We start from the raw sequence: 22,406 nt of genomic DNA on the forward strand, positions 1-22,406 counted from the left end.
ATAGTCGCAGAGTTGTCCTGAAGCCACTCCTTAGACATCTTGGTTGGCTTAGAGCCCATGTCCTGCTGGAAGATGAACCATCACCCCAGTTTGAGTTCAAGAGCACTCTGGAGCAGGTTTTCATCCAGGATGTCTCTGTACATTGCTGCAGTCATCTTTCCCTTTACCTCACTAGTCTCCCTGTTCCCGTCACTGAAAAACATCTTCACAGCATGATGCTGCCACCACTATGCTTCACTGTAAGGATTATATTGGCCTGGTGATGAGCGTTGCCTGGATTCCTTCAAATGTGGCATCTGGCATTCACACCAAACAGTATTGTCTCATTAGACCAGAAAATGTTGTTCCTCATGGTCAGAGTCCCTTAGGTGCCTTTTGGCAAACTCTATGCCATGTGTCTTTTACTAAGGAGGGGCTTCTGTCTGGCCACTTTACCATACAGGCCAGATTGGTAGATTGCTGCAGAGATGGTTGTCTTTCTGGAAGGTTCTCCTCTCTCCACAAAGGACCTCTGGAGCTCTGAAAGACTGACCATTGGGTTTTTGTTCACCTCCCTGACTAAGGCCCTTCTCCCCCCATTGTTTAGTTTAGATGGCCAGCCAGCTCTAGGACGAGTCCTGGTGGTTTCAAACTTCTTCCAGTTATAGATGGAAGCCACTGTGCTATTTGAGAATAGACCTTTAAAGCAGCAGAAATGTTTCTGTTCTTTTACCTTCCCCATATTTGTGCCTCGAGACAATCCTGTCTCAGAGGTCTACAGACAATTCCTTTGACTTCATGCTTGGTTTGTGCGCCGACATGAACTGTTAGCTATGGGACCTTATATAGACAGGTGTGTGCTTTTCCAAATCACGTCCAATAAACTGAATTTACCACAGGTTGACTCCCAATTAAGCTGCACAAACATCTCAAGGATGATTAGTGGAAACAGGATGCCCCTGAGCGCAATTTTGAGCTTCATGACAAAGGCTGTACCAGTAAACCTTTCATGGTGTTAATTTATGGTGCTGTGTGTAGCATTCTGAGGAAAAAAAGTGAATTTAATCAATTTTGGAATGGGGCTGTAACATAAAATGTGGAAAAAGTGATGCCCTGTAAATACTTCCCAGATACACTGTATACTGCTGATGTAGTTTTAATTGCCATTTTTCAGCTGTGATCAGTATGACTGTTCTGGTTATATATTCTTTCCAGTTACTACTGACTAGCCACTGTTACTGCTATATTTTGATTGGCATTTGGTTGATCAGACAAAAAGTACACCTGGAGCATTTGAGATGTGGATGTTTATTGTATTTCCACACACTGAGTGTCAACATATTCAGGAAATTATTTTTATTCTCTGCATATTTGGACATTTGAATATAGTTTCTAATTATTTGTATTTATTTTGATACTACAGATGCTTCTATTTGCCTACGATTGCTACATAGTTACATAGTTATTTGGGTTGAAAAAAAGACATACGTCCATTGAGTTCTACCAGAGAACAAGTACAACACCAGCCTGCTCCCTCATATTTCCCTGTTGATCCAGAGGAAGGCGAAAAACCCTTACAAGGCATGGTCCAATTAGCCCCAAAAGGGAAAAAATTCCTTCCCAACTCCAGATGGCAATCAGATAAAATCCCTGGATCAACATCACTGGGCATTACCTAGCAATTGTAGCCATGGATGTCTTTCAACGCAAGGAAAGCATCTAAGCCCCCTTTAAATGCAGGTATAGAATTTGCCATAACTACTTCCTGTGGCAATGCATTCCACATCTTAATCACTCTTACTGTAAAGAACCCTTTCCTAAATAAATGGCTAAAACGTTTTTTCCTCCATGCGCAGATCATGTCCTCTTGTCCTTTGAGAAGGCCTAGGGACAAAAAGCTCATCCGCCAAGCTTTTATATTGCCCTCTGATGTATTTATACATGTTAATTAGATCCCCTCTAAGGCATCTTTTCTCAAGACTAAAAAAACGCAGTTTATCTAACCTTTCTTGGTAAGCGAGACCTTCCATCCCACGTATCAATTTTATTGCTCGTCTCTGCACCTGCTCTAAGACTGCAATATCTTTCCTGTAATGTGGTGCCCAGAACTGAATTCCATATTCCAGATGTGGCCTTACTAGAGAGTTAAACAGGGGCAATATTATGCTAGCATCTCGAGTTTTTATTTCCCTTTTAATGCATCCCAAAATTTTATTCGCCTTAGCTGCAGCGGCTTGGCATTGAATACGATTATTTAACTTGTTGTCGATGAGTACTCCTAAGTCCTTCTCCAAGTTTTATGTCCCCAACTGTATCCCATTTATTTTGTATGGTGCTAGACCACTGGTACGACCAAAATGCATGACTTTACATTTTTCAACATTGAATTTCATCTGACATTTATGTGCCCATATAGCCATCCTATCCAGATCCTGTTGCAATATGTCACTATCTTCCTGATGGTGGCCATACACGGTACAATAAAAACCAGGGCTGTGGAGTTGGAGTCGGAGTCGTGGAGTTGGAGTCGTGGAGTCGGGCAATTTTGGGTGCCTGGAGTCGGAGTCGGGAAAAAATGCACCGACTCCGACTCCTAATGAATTTGTAACTGTAATTAAAATAGAAAATATGATAAAATGTTCTATTTCTCAGATAATAGTCATTAAAAATAATGTATATATACAGTATATATACAGTAATAGCTGTGCTTAGTCCACAAAGATGAAAGAAACCAATCAAAATTAGTTACTTGTGCTGCTTCAATAAAGCAGTTCCCGTATTTTTAAGGTCAGATATACATATCTGATTGTGACTGTATATATGATGTGTACACAGGAATCTCTTATATATACTAAAAAACATCTATGCTGTAAGAATAAAGCCTGATGTGTAGCCGTGTCACTAATAGAGATGGTCAATGAGATGGAAATAATTATGCATTGATGCTGATTTATGCAAATGTATGCACTCCCTTTGCTGATGAAATAAAATAATTTGATATGTTATTAAAATTTGGTTTGGTGACTACAAATTAAAGGGTAACTGAGACGGATGAAAAGTAAAGTTTTATACATACCTGGGGCTTCCTCCAGCCCCCTTCAGGCTAATCAGTCCCTCACTGTCCTCCACCACCCGGATCTTCTGCTATGAGTCCTGGTAATTCAGCCAGTCAGCGCTGTCCGGCCGCATGCCGCTCCCACAGCCAGGAACATTCTGCACCTGCGCAATAGTGCTGCACAGGTGTAGTATGCTCCTGGCGGCGGAGTGTGTGCATGCGCACTACGCTTGACTGATTCAAGTACCTGGACTCATAGCAGAAGATCCAGGTGGTGGAGGAGGACAACGAGGGACTGATTATCCTGAAGGCGACTGGAGGAAGTCCCAGGTATGTATAAAACTTTAATTTCATCTGTCTCAGGTTTACTTTGTTACACAGTAGTACTATACTCTACATGTGCACTCCCCACAGAGCTGCAGGGAATCCACTGAGAATGCTGTGCACATTGAACACAGAGGTGTTGTCTGTTTACAATCTCCTCATTCCCCTGCAGAGTACCTGCACATCATTCTTACATGCACCCACACTTGATAGATGTTCGTTGTACCTTTTACAAGTACTCTTACCAAGGACTAGTTTTAGTCTAAAGGGAATAAATATAGTAGTCTACATATCCTTCTCACTTCAGTTGTCTTGTAAAATTCCTAAGCGTTGGCAGTTAAGAGACGAATTTCATGTTACATACTTTTAATCAACAAAATTGTAATATGCAAATTAGAGGAGTCGGAGTCGTGGAGTCGGAGTCGGTGGAATCCTAAACTGAGGAGTCGGAGTCGGTGGATTTTTGGACCGACTCCACAGCCCTGATAAAAACGTTCGATTTTCCTGTTTATTCGATCTAAATGATCGAATTGAATGAAAGTTGAAAATATTTTTTTTTTCGATCTAGAAATTCGAACGATTATCCCGTTTTTTCGGGAAAAATGATTGGACATGCTGGAAAAATCTTTATATTCGATCTAATGGAATAATCGAACTAAATTATCTAATTGAAAAACTGTACCACCTTGAGAGTTGATGATTCTGCACAACTTTGTATCATCTGCAAAGATAGCAACATTGCTTTCTACTGCATCTACTAGGTTATTAATAAATTGAAGAGCACTGGACCCAGTACAGACCCCCTGTGGGACCCCACTGCTAACAGTCACCCATTTTGAGTACGATCCATTGACCACAACTCTTTGTTCTCTGTCCATTAGCCAGTTCCCTATCCATGCACACAGACTCTTCCCCAGTCCTTGCATCCTCAACTTTTGCAGACTTTTGTGGGGAACAGTGTCGAAGGTCTTAGCAAAGTCAAAGTATATCCCATCTACAGCATTCCCGATATCCAAAAGCTGAGCATGTTAGTCAAACAGGACCTGTCTTTAGTAAACCCATGCTGATGCTGAGAAATAAGATTATTTTCTACTATGAAGTCATGTATAGTATCTCTTAGTAACCCATCAGTTTGCATACAACTGATGTTAAGCTCACAGGTCTATAATTTCCTGGATCTGATTTTTTGCCCTTCTTAAATAATGGGAAAACGTGGGCTGCACGCCAATCCACTGGGACTCTGCCAGTTGAAAGAGTCACAAAAGATAAGATAAAGGGGTTTATCTATAACGGAACTTAATTCCCTTAGGACCCGAGGATGCATGCCATCCGGGCCAGGTGCCTTGTCTATTTTTAATTTATTTAGTCTTGCCTTCTTCCTGCGTTAAGTATTTAATATTACAATTGGAAGATTAAGACTCTTCTGCATCGGTAATTTGCAAAAGTGATGTTTCCCTTGTGATGAAAGAAGCAAAGAAAGCATTTAATAACTCCGCCTTACCTCGGTCATCCACCATTGAGTTCCCAACCTCATCCTTTAGGAGTCCAATACAGTCAATTTTTATTTTTTATTTTTTTTATAGAGTTGATGTACTTGTAAAACTTCTTTAGGTTAGATTTGATATCCCTAGCAATTTGATTTTCAGCTTCAATCTTTGCCAGCCTAATTTCTTTTTTTACTGCTATAAGGTCCTAAAACAGGAGGGGACCGCGGCTGCATTAAGCAATTATAAGGAGTGCAATAAAAGTTGATATATATATTATATATATATAAAAATATATATATATATATATATATAAAAATATATATATATATATATATAAAAATGTATATATATATATATATATATATATATATAAAAATATATATATATATATAAAAATATATATATATATAAAAATATATATATATATATATAAAAATATATATATATATATATATATAAAAATATATATATATATATATATATATATAAAAATATATATATATATATATATATATATAAAAATATATATATATATATATAAAAATATATATATATATATATATATATATATATATATATATATATATATATATATATATATATATATATATATATATATAAAAATATATATATATAAAAAAATATATATATAAAAATAATATATATATATATATATATATATATATATATATATATATATATCTATAAATATCTATATATATATATATATATATATCTATATATATCTATATATTTCTATATATTTCTATATATATCTATATATATCTATATATATCTATATATATATATATATATATATATATATATATATATATATATATATATTTAGTATTTATATAGCGCAGACATATTACGCAGTGCTGTACAGAATTTATGGTCTTGTCACTAACTGTCCCTCAGAGGGGCTCACAATCTAGTACCTACCATAGTCATATGTCTATATCATGTAGTGTACAGGATCTTCTCAAAAAATTAGCATATTGTGATAAAGTTCATTATTTTCTGTAATGTACTGATAAACATTAGACTTTCATATATTTTAGATTCAAATACACACAACTGAAGTAGTTCAAGCCTTTTATTGTTTTAATATTGATGATTTTGGCATACAGCTCATGAAAACCCAAAATTCTTATCTCAAAAAATTAGCATATTTCATCCAACCAATAAAAGAAAAGTGTTTTTAAAACAAAAAAAAAGTCAACCTTCAAATAATTATGTTCAGTTATGCACTCAATACTTGGTCGGGAATCCTTTCGCAGAAATTACTGCTTCAATGCGGCGTGGCATGGAGGCAATCAGCCTGTGGCACTGCTCAGGTGTTATGGAGGCTCAGGATGCTTCGATAGCGGCCTTAAGCTCATCCAGAGTGTTGGGTCTTGCGTCTCTCAACTTTCTCTTCACAATATCCCACAGATTCTCTATGGGGTTCAGGTCAGGAGAGTTGGCAGGCCAATTGAGCACAGAAATACCATGGTCAGTAAACCATTTACCAGTGGTTTTGGCACTGTGAGCAGGTGCCAGGTCGTGCTGAAAAATGAAATCTTCATCTCCATAAAGCTTTTCAGCAGATGGAAGCATGAAGTGCTCCACAATCTCCTGATAGCTAGCTGCATTGACCCTGCCTTTGATAAAACACAGTGGACCAACACCAGCAGCTGACATGGCACCCCAGACCATCACTGACTGTGGGTACTTGACACTGGACTTCAGGCATTTTGTCATCTCCCTCTCCCCAGTCGTCCTCCAGACTCTGGCACCTTGATTCCCGAATGACAAAAAGTTGCTTTCATCCGAAAAATGTACTTTGGACCACTGGGCAACAGTCCAGTGCTGCTTCTCTGTAGCCCACGTCAGGAGCTTCTGCCGCTGTTTCTGGTTCAAAAGTGGGTTCATGCTTCCATCTGCTGAAAAGCTTTATGGAGATGAAGATTTCAATTTTCAGCATGACCTGGCACCTGTTCACAGTGCCAAAACCACTGGTAAATGGTTTACTGACCATGGTATTACTGTGCTCAATTGGCCTGCCAACTCTCCTGACCTGAACCCCATAGAGAATCTGTGGGATATTGTGAAGAGAAAGTTGAGAGACGCAAGACCCAACACTCTGGATGAGCTTAAGGCCGCTATCAAAGCATCCTGGGCCTCCATAACACCTGAGCAGTGCCACAGGCTGATTGCCTCCATGCCACACCGCATTGAAGCAGTCATTTCTGCAAAAGGATTTCCGACCAAGTATTGAGTGCATAACTGAACATAATTATTTGAAGGTTGACTTTTTTTCTTTTAAAAACACTTTTCTTTAATTGGTCGGATGAAATATGCTAATTTTTAGAGATAGGAATTTTGGGTCTCCATGAGCTGTATGCCAAAATCATCAATATTAAAAACAATAAAAGGCTTGAACTACTTCAGTTGTGTGTATTTGAATCTAAAATATTTGAAAGTCTAATGTTTATCAGTACATTACAGAAAATAATGAACTTTATCACAATATGCTAAATTTTTGAGAAGATCCTGTATATATAATAGTCAAGGGCCAATTTTAGGGGGAAGCCAATTACCTTATCTGCATGTTTTTGGGATGTGGGAGGAAACCGGAGTGCCCGGAGAAAACCCACACATACACGGGGAGAACATACAAACTCCTTGCAGATGTTGACCTGGCTGGGATTTGAACCGGGGACCCAGCGTTGCAAGGCAAGATATATATATATATATATATATATATATATATATATATATATATATATAGATATATATATAGATAGATAGATAGATAGATAGATAGATAGATAGATATACACATATATATATACATATACATACATACATATACATATACATACATACATACATACATATATATATATTATATATATATATATATATATATATATATATATGATGAATGGATGTAAAGATATCACGCATGATAAATAGGGATGCTTGCTCACTGTTTTCTTGCTTCCAAATGTTACATATTATACTGTATGCAATGCATCTCAGTCACACTGGCAATCTGGGCTACATGTGAAACAGTGAAACATAAGCCATCAGTTGTGGTTAGTAAGTCAAATAATTAATTGGGTGGTATGTGAGTAGCAACATATGACCTAAATATCTGTTATCAATTCCATATAGGGAAATGATCAGAGCAGCAAGGAATTGCTCTGATCCGACCAAATTACAGCAAGAGTTAGACTCGGTACAATTGAGACTTTGAGATCGAGGGTACCGCGGGGATCAAATCCTGAGAGCAAGAGATCAGGTCTTGCATAAGACAAGGGCAGATTTACTCGCTCCTAGATCCGGTTGTAGAAACGGGCAATATAACAAAAATGTAAGTTTTGTCACCTCGTATAGTCTGTAATATAACCAAATTGTGAATATTATCAAAAAATATTTGCCTGTTCTCCATTCGGATCCCAAACTTTATACTGTTCTGAAGGAGGGTTGTGGGTTTTCTTCAAGGCGTGCTCCCACTTTGGGAACCACCTTGTCTCCTAGCTTGTTTCAGAGCATAAACAGAGCCAAACCTACATGGCTCACACATATAGGTTCCTACAGGTGTGGTTGTAGCACCTGCAGGTATTGTAGAGTTCATGATCAGACACGTGAAATTATCTCACTTTCCAGACGCAACAATTTTGATATGAGACAGTATATTACCTGTCAGACCTATAATGTTATATATTTGGTTACCTGCAAGGAATGTGAGATACAATATGTAGGACGTACTACACGCCCTCTCCGTCAAAGAATCGCGGAGCACTATAATGGTGTCGGCAGATGTCTCAAGAATAATGCCTTTATTACGCATGCATCTAGTGTCTCCAAACACTTCTTTTATGTCCACCTAGGCAATATGTCAGGGTTTAGATTTCAAGGCATAGAAAGAATAACACCTTCATTAAGGGGAGGAGATCTATATAACAAGCTATTAAAACGGGAGGCCTTTTGGATCTGGAAATTGAGGACACTTTCCCCTTTGGGATTGAACTCCAGACTAGACCTCCATACATTTTATGATAAATAGGAACTATATCTATGTGTTATATACATATGCATATCTTATCTGGGCCTGTCCTTTTCTATGCATTCCTTTTCCTCCTATCCCTGCTTTCTTTTCCTGCTTCCTCCACTACAAACCACTATACATTTTGTCTAGACACTATATGTCATTGTTACATCTATGTATGACAGGTTGCTATATTCTGATGCAGTATTCTGCGTGTTTTTAAATGGATTTTGTTTTTATACACATATTATAGTGGTATATTCCACTTTTAGTTCATGATGTATGCACCTTTAAAGAGAACCCGAGGTGGGTTTGAAGAATATTATCTGCATACAGAGGCTGGATCTGCCTATACAGCCCAGCCTCTGTTGCTATCCCAAACCCCCCTAAGGTCTCCCTGCACTCTGTAAATCCTCATAAATCACATCCACGCTGCTGACAAACAGCTTGTCAGAGCTGGCTGTGTTTATCTCTATAGTGTCAGTCTGCTGCTCTCCCCACCTCTTGCAGAATTCCAGTCCCCGCCTGCATCCCTTCCCTCCCTGCTGATTGGAGGGAAGGGACGGGGGCAGGGACCGGAGCTATGCAGGAGGCGGGGGAGCAGCTGAGACTGACACTACAGATGTAAACACAGCCTCACAGCATGGCTGTGATTTATGAGGGATTGCAGAGTGCAGGGGGACCTTAGTGGGGTTTGGGATAGCAACAGAGGCTGGGCTGTATAGGCAGATCCAGCCTCTGTATGCAGATACCATTCTTTAAACACACCTCGGGTTCTCTTTAAGGCTAAGATACACACCTCCAGTGGTGTGGTCCTGTATCCTATATAATCTGTATGAACACCTGTCTTAGCAAGCTATGATTAAGGAGCCACACATAGCTCCGATTTTTTTAATCTGTACACTGATGATGGATTAAGATGGATTTATAATAAAGATTTTCTACTTTACCCTACCTCTTGGTGTAGCGGGACTTCCTTGGATATTTATGACCTAAATATCATTGTAACAAGCAGGGTCATATGTGTAGCCAACCACACAGTGTGACAGAAGATCTCAGTAATAATAGACACTATTCTTTTGTTCCTTTTATACAGGCAGAAAAAACAGTCAAAGATAACACAATGCCACTTCAGTAGGTGCACATGAGCTTTTCTCTGAGCAGAAACCTACCCTGGGTACCACCTTGCATGCAGTTCCCATGGATCATCTTTAGACTTCCAATCTTTCAACTCCCCTCCACAATAAAAACACTTTGTTGCATCTTGCTGACCTACAGAAAAGTGTCAAAATGAAGTTACTCTTATGAATACATTTGTAGAGTGCTCAAACATACATTTTTTAAGCATTTATTATTATTATTATTATCATTATTATTATATGTGCTTAAAGTATTCTGACCCAAATCTCTATCGAATGCATGGATTGAAAATTCATATATATGTGACAGCCAGAACCCAAAGTCTGTCCACTACAGAAGTGTATTCACAAACACCTGATTACTTAAACTAATGACACAATTATTGCCTCTTTGGTAGGATATAAAACATAACTTTTAATAAATAAAGATATAAAATACACCCTGAGCTGGCTGTCTTAATTACAAACTCATAACTTATGAACTAGGGGTCTATAATAGGCAACACTGGAAAGATTACAGAAGTGGCCAGCTAATGTGGCTAATACAGGAAGCACTGCTAAATAATGGACTTTGGCTGGGCCCAGAACCAGGGCTGAGGAGTCGGAGTCGTGGAAATTTTGGGTGCCTGGAGTCGGAGTCGGGAAAAAAATGTACCGACTCCGACTCCTAATGAATTTAAACTGTAATTAAAATAGAAAATATGATAAAAGGTTTTATTTCTCAGATAATAGTCATCATAAATAATTTATATATACAGTAATAGCTGTGCTTAGTCCACAAAAATGAAATAAACCAATCAAAATTAGTCACGGTACTTATGCTGCTTCAATAAAGCAGTTCCCGTATTTTTAAAGCTTTGCTCATGAAATCAAATAATTTAATATGTTGTTAAAATTTGGTTTGGTGACTACGAATTAAATGGTACCTGAGAAGGATAAATAGAAAAATTTTATAAATACCTGGGGCTTCTTCCAGCCCCATTCAGGCTAATCAGTCCCTCGCTGTCCACCTCCACCACCCGGATCTTCTGCTATGAGTCCTGGTAATTCAGCCAGTCAGCGCAGTCCGGCCCCATGCTGCTTCCACAGCCAGGAGCGTTCTGCACCTGCGCAATAGTGCTGCCCAGGTGTAGTACGCTCCTGGCGGCGGAGTGTGTGCATGCGCACTACGCCAGACTGGCTCAAGTACCTGGACTCATAGCAGAAGATCCAGGTGGCAGAGGAGGACAGCGAGGGACTGATTAACCTGAAGGGGGCTGGAGGAAGCCCCAGGTATGTATAAAAAAAAAACTTTAATTTCATCTGTCTCAGGTTTACTTTGTTACACAGTAGTACTATACTCTACATATGCACTCTCCACAGAGCTGCAGGGAATCCACTGAGAATGTTGTGCACATTGAACACAGAGGTGTTGGTTGTCTATCACCCATAAACCTGGTTCAGATTGTGCATGAAGAATGTGTAATAGAGGAAGTATCTCCTTATTCCCCTGCAGAGTATCTGCACATCACTCTTACATGTACCCACAGTTACATTGCCTAGGGCCTGATAGATGTTCTTTGTTCCACTCTGTACCTTTTACAAGTACTCTTACCAAGGACTAGTTTAAGTCTATGACTAAAGGGAATAAATATGGCAGTCTCCATATCCTTCTCACTTCAGTTGTCTTTTAAAATTCCTAAGCGATGGCAGTTAAGAGACGAATTTCATGTCACATACTTTCAAACAAGATTGTAATATGCAAATTAGAGTCGTCGGGGGTCGGTGGAATCCTAAACTGAGGAGTCAGAGACGGTGGATTTTTGTACCGACTCCACAGCCCTGCCCAGAACTGGCTATCAATGTCCGAAAATCAGTAAAATTCAGTGGCAGTGTCTTAATGTCCCCAGGCTCCTTTAACCTCCCCACGCTGCCAATGAGCCCCAACTTCTGCTCCCCGTGTCCTTAATGTAGTAACCCCTCCCAGCAGCGCGCCTGTGTGTGGCCTCTCCAACCGCTTTTTGCAGCCCCACAGGCCAACGAATACCAGTAACACATGGGGCTGAGATAAACAGCCAGATAGGCCACACATTGGCAGCTGCTGGGAGAGGCTATTCCATCCATTTCCCTGCCACGGGGAGAAGTAGCTGGGATGCGGCAGCAGCATGGAGAGGTTAGAGGAGCCAGGGGATGTGCAGACACCACCGCTGCACTTTACTGATTTTCGGGACTTGGCCAGCCAGCTCTGGTCAGGTCGTGTTCTGTGCAGCAAAAGTCAGAAATAAACAAGTTTTTTTATATTGGCAGCATCAGTCAGCCACTACAAGCTGCGATTTGTCAGATTACACCCGTAGGTATCCACTAGTCAAGCGTTTGCCAAATTGAAAGTGCTGAAAAAGCATTCCCAGTGAGTCCCAGGCCTAAAGGTGTGGACACACATCCAACTTTATGCCCAATTGTAGTTTAAACTGGTCATTTGAACGACGAAGTACAAACAACAAGTTGTTCAGACGTCCTGTACACACTGACCACCAAAGCGGCAGATATCCTAATTTACTTGTCGTTTAAGCAACTTGATAATGGACTGAATAGTACAGTGGACTAGATTAAACAACTGTATGCTTGAACGTCTATTAGTTGGAGAAACGACCAGGGCTGTGGAGTCGGTACAAAAATCCACCGACTCCGACTCCTCAGTTTAGGATTCCACTGACTCAGACTCCTCGACTCCTCTAATTTGCATATTACAATCTTTTTGATTGAAAGTATGTAACATGAAATTTGTCTCTTAACTGCCAACGCTTAGGAATTTTAAAAGACAACTGAAGAGAGAAGGATATGGAGACTGCCATATTTATTCCCTTTAGTCATAGACTAAAACTAGTCCTTGGTAAGAGTACTTGTAAAAGGTACAGGCCGGAACAAAGCAAATCTATCAGGCGCTAGGCAATGTAACTGTGGGTACATGTAAGAGTGGTGTGCAGGTACTCTGCAGGGGAATAAGGAGATTCTTCCTCTATTACAAAACATTCTTCATGCACAATCTGAACCAGGTTTATGGGTGATAGACAACACCTCTGCGTTCAATGTGCACAACATTCTCAGTGGATTCCCCGCAGCTCTGTGGGGAGTGCATATGCAGAGTATAGTACTACTGTGTAACAAAGTAAACCTGAGACAGATGAAATTAAAGTTTTATACATACCTGGGGCTTCCTCCAGCCCCCTTCAGGCTAAGCAGTCCCTCGCTGTCCTCCTCCGCCACCTGGATCTTCTGCTATGAGTCCAGGTACTTGAGCCAGTCTGACGTAGTGCGCATGCACACACTCTGCTGCCGGGAGCGTACTAAACCTGTGTAGCACTGTTGCACAGGTGCAGAACGCTCCTGACTGTGGAAGCGGCACATGGCTGGACTGTCCTGACTGGCTGAATTACCAGGACTCATAGCAGAAGATCCAGGTGGTGGAGGCGGACAGCGAGGGACTGATTAGCCTGAAGGGGGCTGGAAGAAGCCCCAGGTATGTATAAAACTTTTCTTTTCATCCTTCTCAGGTACCATTTAATTTGTAGTCACCAAACCAAATTTTAACACATAAAATTATTTGATTTCATGAGCATAAATCAGAATCAACGCAGAATTATTTCCATCTCACTGACCATCTCTATTAGTGACACGGCTACATATCAGGCTTTATACTTACAGCATAGATGTTATTTCGTATATATAAGAGATTCCTGTGTACACATCATATATACAGTCACAATCAGATGTGTATATCTGACTTTAAAAATACGGGGACTGCTTAATTGAAACAGCACAAATAACTAATTTTGATTGGTTTATTTCATTTTTGTGGACTAAGCACAGCTATTATTGCATGTATAAATTATTTATGATGACTGTTATCTGAGAAATAGAACATTTTATCATATTTTCTATTTTAATTACAGTTTAAATTAATTAGGAGTCGGAGTCGGTGCATTTTTTCCCAACTCCGACTCCAGGCACCCAAAATTGCCCCGACTCAGACTCCACAGCCCTGGAAACGACTAGAAGTTGTTTGTACACACCTATGAACCTTAAGGCGCGTACACACGCCATACTTCCGCAAAGGACGGGTCCGCCAGACCCTCCTGCTGGGCCGACAGTAGCACGTGTGTACGCACTGTCAGCAGACTGATAAGGCTGTTTCTGAACTATCCGCTTGCGGAAGTATGGCATGTGTACGCACCTTACAGTCATTTGAACGACAGTTGGTCCACACCTGCTGTTATCAGTCGTTCGACTGCGCATACACACGTCCAACTTGTCATTTCAACAAAATCAGAATGTGTATACGTATCGTTAAGGTTTATCTGCTGCATTTAGTGATAAAAGAACTATCAGCAGCCAGCAGTGGTCATTTCAGTGCTGTGCTTAGTGGCCGATTATACTGCTGGAGAAAACTAAACGGAAGAATCAGGTTTTTTTTTTTTTTTTCCTTGTTTTATTTAAAACAAAAATTTATAATTAGAACTTACATAGTGTAGCTTAAAGTGGACCTGAACTCTTGCACAGGACAGAAGGAAAACAGAGAAATGCACCTGTAGTATGTATTTAGAGAGAGTTTAACCTGTTCCCCCTCATTTGTGTCTAATCACAACTTCTAATTTGATCTCTCACCTGAGTCACACGACTGCCATGGCTGCTTCCATGAATCAGGAAGTAGAAACAGCACAGATTTATTTTAAGATGTGTATCAGCTGTAACAAAGAAATGTTTTTTTGTTTAAAGTGAATCTTAACTGAGTAAAAAAAAAAAGTTTCACTTACCTGGGGGCCACCAGCCCCCTGTAGAAATCCTGTACCTGCACCGGGAAAAACCAATCCTCGGGTCCCCTGCAACCAGCCAGTGTCGTTTTTTGGCAATTGGCCATTCGCCCGGACAGTGCGCCTGCGCGGCCCTGGCTGTGCGATTTCCTCAATTGCGCTCCTGTTGCCGTGGTAATCTTGGACATGTGCAGTACAACTTGAAAAGAGGTGGGCCGGCACTCAGAATGAACCGTGATGACAGTATGATCAGCTGTATAGATGGGCAAACTTCAGCAAAAACTGCGTGCTCAAGACAGTGTTGGAAACATGGCATCAAACGTAGAAAAGAAAAAGGAAATGATGTCTGGCACTGTAGTTTAATTTTCAGCAGCAAGTGTACAGCACGTTAGGCCTCAGAGGAAGAAAGGCTCACCCCAAGCGAAACGGTCGTAAGGCCGTGCACCCACTGGCGCCCACAGTGCCTCCCACCTCCAGCAACCAGCACGATAAGTACCACATCTTGTGTCACATACCCTGTATGGATGTTTGTATACTACTGCTGTACACTTGCTGCTGAAAATTAAACTACAGTGCCAGACATCATTTCCTTTTTCTTTTCTACGTTTGATGACATGTGCAGTACGCCTGCACAGGACAGCCACGGCGACAGGAGCGCGATCGGGGGACGCAAGGCCAGGGCCGCGCTAGCGCACTGGCCCAGTGACTGCCCAATTGTCAAAAACAAAACTAGCTGGCTGCAGGGGACCGGAGGATTGTTTTTTCCCGGATGTCTGCAGGGGGCAGGTAGAAGTCCCAGGTAAGTGAAACGGCTCTTTTTTTAAACTCAGTTAAAATGGACCTGAACTCTTGCAAAGGACAGAAAGAAATACATCCTGTATGTATTTAGAGAGAGTTTCGCCTGTCTAATTCCTCCTCATTTGTGTCTTATAACAAGTTGTAATTTGAAACCTGAACGACGGACTGTACACACTCCCCATTTTACGTCCGGGCAACTGAACGACGGGACGTCCAAACGACCCATCGTTTAAAAAAATCTGACGTGTGTATGGGCCATAACAGACAAGCTTTTCTTTAAAGGTTATTTTGCTGTTGTGTATCTTTTAGAGCAGTCAGGACCTTTTGAGTTCAGATCCACTTTAAAGGTTATTATGCTGTTGCTTATTTTTTAGAGCAGAGTTCAGGTCCACTTTAACTCCCTGAATAGAGAGGACATTTTGACTGTAGCTCCACTTTAAACACAATTGCTAAGAATTTAATCTTGGACAGTAACAGCTTATCAGAAAATTCTTGTATTTAGGTAATGGCTGAATACTTACATATGGGAATTCTTGCTATGCTAAACAAGTCTCTCTTGACATTAAAGAGAACTGAAGCGAAAGGGATATGAAGGCTGCCATATTTATGCAACAGATCAGGTGTTTGACATTATTGCCAGATCTGACAAGATTAGCTGCAAGCTTGTTTCTGGTTTTATTCAGACACTACTGCAGCCAAATAGATCAGCAGGGCTGCCAGGCAACTAGTATTGTTTAACCACGTAATGACAAGCTGACTTATAAAAAAAAGTCTTGCTAGAGCCTTTTAATGGCTACAGGACGTTTTTATAAGTCAGATAGTGCTGCTGCTGCTGCCGCTGTGTGTGTGCACGTGTGCGCCCGCACGCATGCACATGCATTACCGAGCACGTGAAAACTGTGTAAGAAAAAAAAAAAAAAAAAAATACACCTTGATTTCCAAATACTATATTGTCACCATACTTTGTACTAGGGACATAATTAAAATCTTGTGATAACAAGAACAAATAGGCAGATAAAATGTGTGGGTTTTATGCACAGTAGCAGTGTTTATATTAAAAGTATAGGGGATGAAATTGGAGAAATAGTATATTTTTTCATTTTTTTCCTTGTTTTTCCCTTTAAAATGCATAGAAAATAAAGTAATTACTGAAAACAAATGTCAACCCCAAAAAGCCCAATTGGTGGTGAAAAAAAACAAGATATACCGTATATACTCGACAATAAGTCAGGAAATTTAGGTCTGATCTACTTTTGTGAAGAGGGGGGTCGACTTATACTTGCATCAGACCTAAATTTCTGACCTGCAGCAGAGTATCAAGAGTCCCATCTACTCTGCATCTGCCCCCCTAGTGCTGCCAGCCAGTCAGATTGTATCCCCCTACTCTAATAGAATTTTTGGTTGCCATGTCGCTACCCTCTCCACACAGGAGAATGGACTAACCCCTGCTCATTACATAGGTCTGCAGGCAGCGGCTGAGAATGCTGACCCCCGCTCAGCACGTGATCCTCCGTAGCTGCGGGGGTAGGAGCTGCTCACTGTGCCTCACTCATTGTACCTGATAGCTGAGATGACTAACGCAGCTCTCTCCCCAGCACTCACTCTATAAACAACGCTGACACTTCAGGGAGAGCGGCTATTAGACAGGCTGGGCTTATGACAGTGATGCGAGGGGCGGAGCTTAAATCACCGGTGTCTTGTTAAAAGAAAAGCTGCTTGCATCAGGGACAGCTGGCGAAGACAATGATCGGTGGCTGGAATGGAGGAATGAAGAGCAGCTCCTACCTCCGTTGTGGAGGTAAGGGCCGTTCTAAATCTCTCCGTTCCAGCCACCGATCATTGTCCTCATCAGCTGTCCCTGATGCAAGCAGCTTTTCTTTTAACAAGACACCGGTGATTTAAGCTCCGCCCCTCGCATCACTGTCATAAGCCCAGCCTGTCTAATAGCTGCTCCCCCTGACGTGTCAGCGCTGTTTATACAGATGTTATAGCGTCACTGTGCAGCGCCAGGGAGAGAGCAGCGTTATTGATCTCAGCCTGCAGGTGTCTATCCCAACCAGATCTGAGTCGACTGGTCATCAAAAAATTCCAGCTTAAGAGGGTCAAATATTTGGGTCGGCTTATACACGGGGTCGACTTATATTCGAGTATATACGGTAAATCATTTCATTGTGATTAGTAGTGATTAAGCTATTGGCAAATGAAAGGGATGAGCACTGAAATGTGAAAATCGCTCGTTCATTAGGGTAAAAACCGGAAATAAATATGTCAGCCTCCATATTCTTCTCACTTCAGTTTTCCTTTGATCTGGGTTCGGTTCATAATGCATGGAGGAAGTGACAGGTTAACTTTAAAATTATGTACCCTTCTCCCTCACAGCTTTTTTTTTTTTGCTCTGGGCATAGACCCGGTTCACATAAGCACTAAAAAACATTCTGTTCCCGGATCGGAAAGAAACAGATTGGAACGGATGCAAAGGGATCCAATGTTAACCTATGGATCTGATTACATCCATCCAGACAAACGGATCTGTTCCGCACAATCCGCTGAACGGACCACAAGTTTCCTCCTGCAGCAATTTTTCCGGACCGCTGAGCTCAGTGGAACCCGAAGCGGAAGCATTGCATCGGAGGGACTGAAAACCAGAACATTTATTCACACTAGTGAAGAAATGGACTGTTCTATGCTGCAAAATTCACATTGCTGATAGGGGTCTGGGGAAGGGATATGGGGAAGATGGAATGGAATCAGCGGAAGGCAAATGGAGTGAAAATGGATCCGATCAACCGGTAATCAGATCAGTTTTCACACATCCGTTTGCCACTTTAACGCAAGTGTGAACCAGTCCTTACTGCTGTTCTATGATTGCCGACACTGCTGTTTATTTATATATAATCTGTAACAAAGTAGTGTCCACTTCATTTTAATCTTTGAATCTGTTCAATTTCATAAAAACTATTGAAACAAAACAGGTTTACTAGCACAGTGTTCTGTTCTGTGGAGGGGACAATTGGTGGCAAATGTGCAAATGGAATCTTGCTGTGCAGGAAACAAGAACATAATGTGCTAATCTGAAATGCAATGATCGACATGACGGATCACTGAACCAGCTGTACACTTGCATTGATTCTGAGTTACTCATTGTGGGAGGCTTTACATTGCTGCTGCTAGAATTGTTTAATCACTAACTGCAGTTACTATTGCCGCCGTGAATGTCCAGTTGCTCCTTCTTACTTATGTACATCCCACATTGCTGCCACATATCGCACGTGTGAGGTCACACTTGCCACTGCTATAGACAGAAGCCACGTGGGATGCATCTGGAGGAAGCAGGAGCAGCTGGACACTCGTGGTGGCCAGACAAGTGAGATTTTAATGCATGGGCACTGGAGGAGCACATTAACATTTGGGAGGACATCAGCTGGGGATTCTGTCCTGCTCGCCCTGATATTGCACGCCATTACTGCTGCGCACCTGATCGACCATGTGGGGCAAAGATTTCTCAGCTTGCTTAACCACTTCACCACTGAGGGGTTTTACCCCCTAACCACCAGAGCAATTTTCACCTTTCAGCGCTCCGTCCATTCATTCGTCTATAACTTTATTATTACTTATCGCAATGAAATTAACTATATCTTGTTTTTTCCGCCACCAATTAGGCTTTCTTTAGGTGGGACATTATGCCAAGAATTATTTTATTCTAAATGTGTTTTAATGGGGAAAATAGGAAAAATTTGGGAAAAAATTATTTTCAGTTTTCGGCCATTATAGTTTTTAAATAATGCATGCTACTGTAATTAAAACCCATGAAATTTATTTGCCCATTATTCCCGATTATAAAACCATTTAAATTATGTCCCTATCACGTTTGGCCCCAAAATTTTATTTGGAAATAAAGGTGCATTTTTTTCAGTTTTGCGTCCATCCCTAATTACAAGCCCGTAGTTTATAAAGTAACAGTGTTATACCCTCTTGACATAAATATTTCAAAAGTTCAGTCCCTAAGGTAACTATTTATGTTTTTTTTTTTTTATTGTATATATTTATTTTTTTTAAATTACAAAAAAAAAAAAAAATTGGGGAGTGTGGGAGGTAATGAGTTAATTTATTATGTAAAACAATTTATTTGTATGTGTAAAATGCATTAGGGTGTAGTTTACTATTTGGACACAAGATGGCCACAGTGAGTATGTTTACATGCGACCTGTAAGCGACCGGAAGGACGCTTACAGGAAGCAGTAGGAGGCTGGAAGACTCACAATGATCGCGCTGTTTCTGAAAGAAGCAGCAGATCATTGCGGGGGCTTAGATCAACGAGCGGGAATGGATTTTCCCGTTCATTGATCTCCGGGCAAGCGGGCGGCGGCGTGCACGAGCGGCGGGTGCGCGCGCACGAGCGGCGGTAGCGCGGACAGCAGCGGGAGTGCGGAAGGTACGGATTTCTCCGTCCCTGGTTTTTTAGGAGGGAAAAAAGGGGCGGAGAAATTCGTACCGCCGGGGGTAAAGTGGTTAATTGATACATTAGACCGGTTTCGGCCCTAAATCGCCGAATCATTGCGGGCATGCTTGTTGCGGCACCAATTTTCATCCGATAAAATTATTGAATCGGATGGTCGATCAGGCGGCACAATTGCTAGATGTATGGCCACCTTTATACTTGTTTCCAGGTTTCTGATTTACCATTTTTTTCTGATCTGACATGACAGGAAGTTAAAGACCATCTCCCAAAGGATTTATGGATGGCAAATAATTGAGTCAAGTTTTAGCCATTTCACTCTATTTTTATAAACTTATAAATTTCTCCTGTGGGATTAGATAAGATAGCCACTCTACCCCCAACCATACAAGCCGATGAGATTTCTGTACGTTGGATCTGATCTTATAATTAAGTATTTGCAGTTTACACAGCGAGTGCACATCCTCAGTTTTCGATTTAATATCTACTGTAGAATAAAGATGGCTGCTTTGTCAAAGCAGAATGTGTCCTTACCAGTGCTGTAAAATCCAGCTCTAGCAAGCATTTCCTTGTTTATGGAAAAACTCCAGTTGGCATAGGTGTCAAGTCGAGCTTTGTACTGACTCATTGCTGGATGCTCAGGGACCTCAGATGCTCTGCGTGTACTATGAGGAACATTGTTAGATTCAAGATTAACATTACCAACGTCGCGCCCCAGTACAAAAAAACAGTCAGGGAAATGTCTCCGATGCTCGCTCCAGGGCACATCACCCGGTTCCCAGTTCCTCAGCTTCCCGCCACAACAGAAACACTTGACTTGGTCATCGATGCCTGTATAAAAAAGTCCAGCACTTGCCAAGTCTTTTGGCTTTACGTGAGCATAACTTGGCCAATTCTTGAATGATTTTAGCCTGGCTTCTTCACTGGCCATATTTAAATATTTAGGGTACTTTGATTCAGACTCATCAACTACTCTTCCTGTTCTCAACAAAAAATCAGCTTGGGTTTCAGAGTCTAATTTGTGGTTAACATCATTGGATACATAGTCCATTTCCCTGTGAGGATCTGAATTCTGGCTTGTGGGTGCCTGTGTTTGAATCAGTTCATTTTTGGAATTAAATGCATTAATGAATTTGCAGTTGGGGGAGATTTTCCGATGCTTGCCGATAGCAGTGTCTCCATGTTGCCAGCCTTCAACAACAGCTTTGCAGCTGAAGCACTCTACTCTGTCCTGGACTTTAGTGTAGTAGAAGCCAGCCCGTGCAAGTGCGGGTGCTGAGACAGGGCAGCTACTGGGAAAATTGGCAAAAGTATCCATTCGACAGGACTCTTCAGAGTAATCGTTATCCACATCCATGTTGCAAGCAGCATCTGGAACCTTCGGACAATTACATGTCATTTCTACACCAGAGAAAGATTATCTGATGGGAAAAAAATGGAAAACAGTATTATTATATTAAAAGGAACATCACATTACCCCATTTTTCATAATCCTATAAATCGCTGCATTTCAAAGGCATTTACTTACAAAACCTATAACAGGCCATAGATAGCAGCTGAACATGTAAAGGCAATTCTGAGCACAGGAGTACTATAGTGAGTGTGTGTGTGTGTCCGCTGTCACTACTTGCACCAGTGTCATGTGGTACAGGCGTTCATGGTGACATTTCAAAGAGACAATGGACTGGTGAGGATTCGCCGCAGTGTGACAGGTGAGCCTTCAACGCTCACCTCCAAGAAGGAAGGGGAGGGCAAGGGATGTTTTGGGGGGACATCGGCCAGAGGTGAGTTCATCCGTTGCCTCTACGCTGTGCCCCCCCCTGCTGCACCATGCATTACCTGTCCACGTCCACCGCTGACACCAGGCTGGGTCCTTCGTCCATACACACACCTTATATGGTTGCTGGAGTAACGTGGGTGTGTGTAAGCAAGGAGGCACACCATTGGGGGGAGGGGGGCTGCAGCACGTCCGTCCAATTCATGCAACTCAAAATTTGTCACATTGTTGATCGGGCACGCACTGGGCGGCACAGATTTTCATGCTTCGATTAGAATAATTACATTGGCCGTCTCATCACCCGATTTATGGCCACCTTTACACATTCTGATTTGACAATTTTATAAGCACTAGCATGGACACCTCAACTTCAATGCAGGTGTGCCTATTTACACACAACCAGGAAATGTCCTGAAGATTAAGAAGACAGGCAAATAACAGGAGCAAATAAAATAATTCTAACAGTGCTGACTGTTGCATACAGACGTCTCTCTTTCTAGTTTCGCTTCAGGTTTGCTTGAAATTCCAGCCAGCAGCCACCACACTGCATATTAAGGATTCT

At 41.1% G+C, this 22,406-nt stretch overlaps 1 protein-coding gene across 7 annotated transcripts in view; it reads right to left on the reverse strand.

The window, feature by feature from the left end:
• Window positions 1-22,406, reverse strand: part of XIAP (X-linked inhibitor of apoptosis) — a 90,331-nt gene that overhangs the window by 30,838 nt on the left and 37,087 nt on the right. For all 7 annotated transcript variants that reach the window (XM_068251181.1, XM_068251176.1, XM_068251175.1 and 4 more), the window contains 2 exons: window positions 20,602-21,488; window positions 10,060-10,159 (listed from right to left, as the gene is read on the reverse strand). In XM_068251181.1, coding sequence (XP_068107282.1) covers window positions 10,060-10,159; window positions 20,602-21,466 — 965 coding nt within the window. In that variant the 5' untranslated portion in view covers window positions 21,467-21,488. The remainder of the gene's footprint in view (window positions 1-10,059; window positions 10,160-20,601; window positions 21,489-22,406) is intronic.

Source organism: Hyperolius riggenbachi, chromosome 8 (genome assembly GCF_040937935.1).
Source record: "Hyperolius riggenbachi isolate aHypRig1 chromosome 8, aHypRig1.pri, whole genome shotgun sequence".
In the NCBI taxonomy this organism is placed as follows: domain Eukaryota; kingdom Metazoa; phylum Chordata; class Amphibia; order Anura; family Hyperoliidae; genus Hyperolius; species Hyperolius riggenbachi.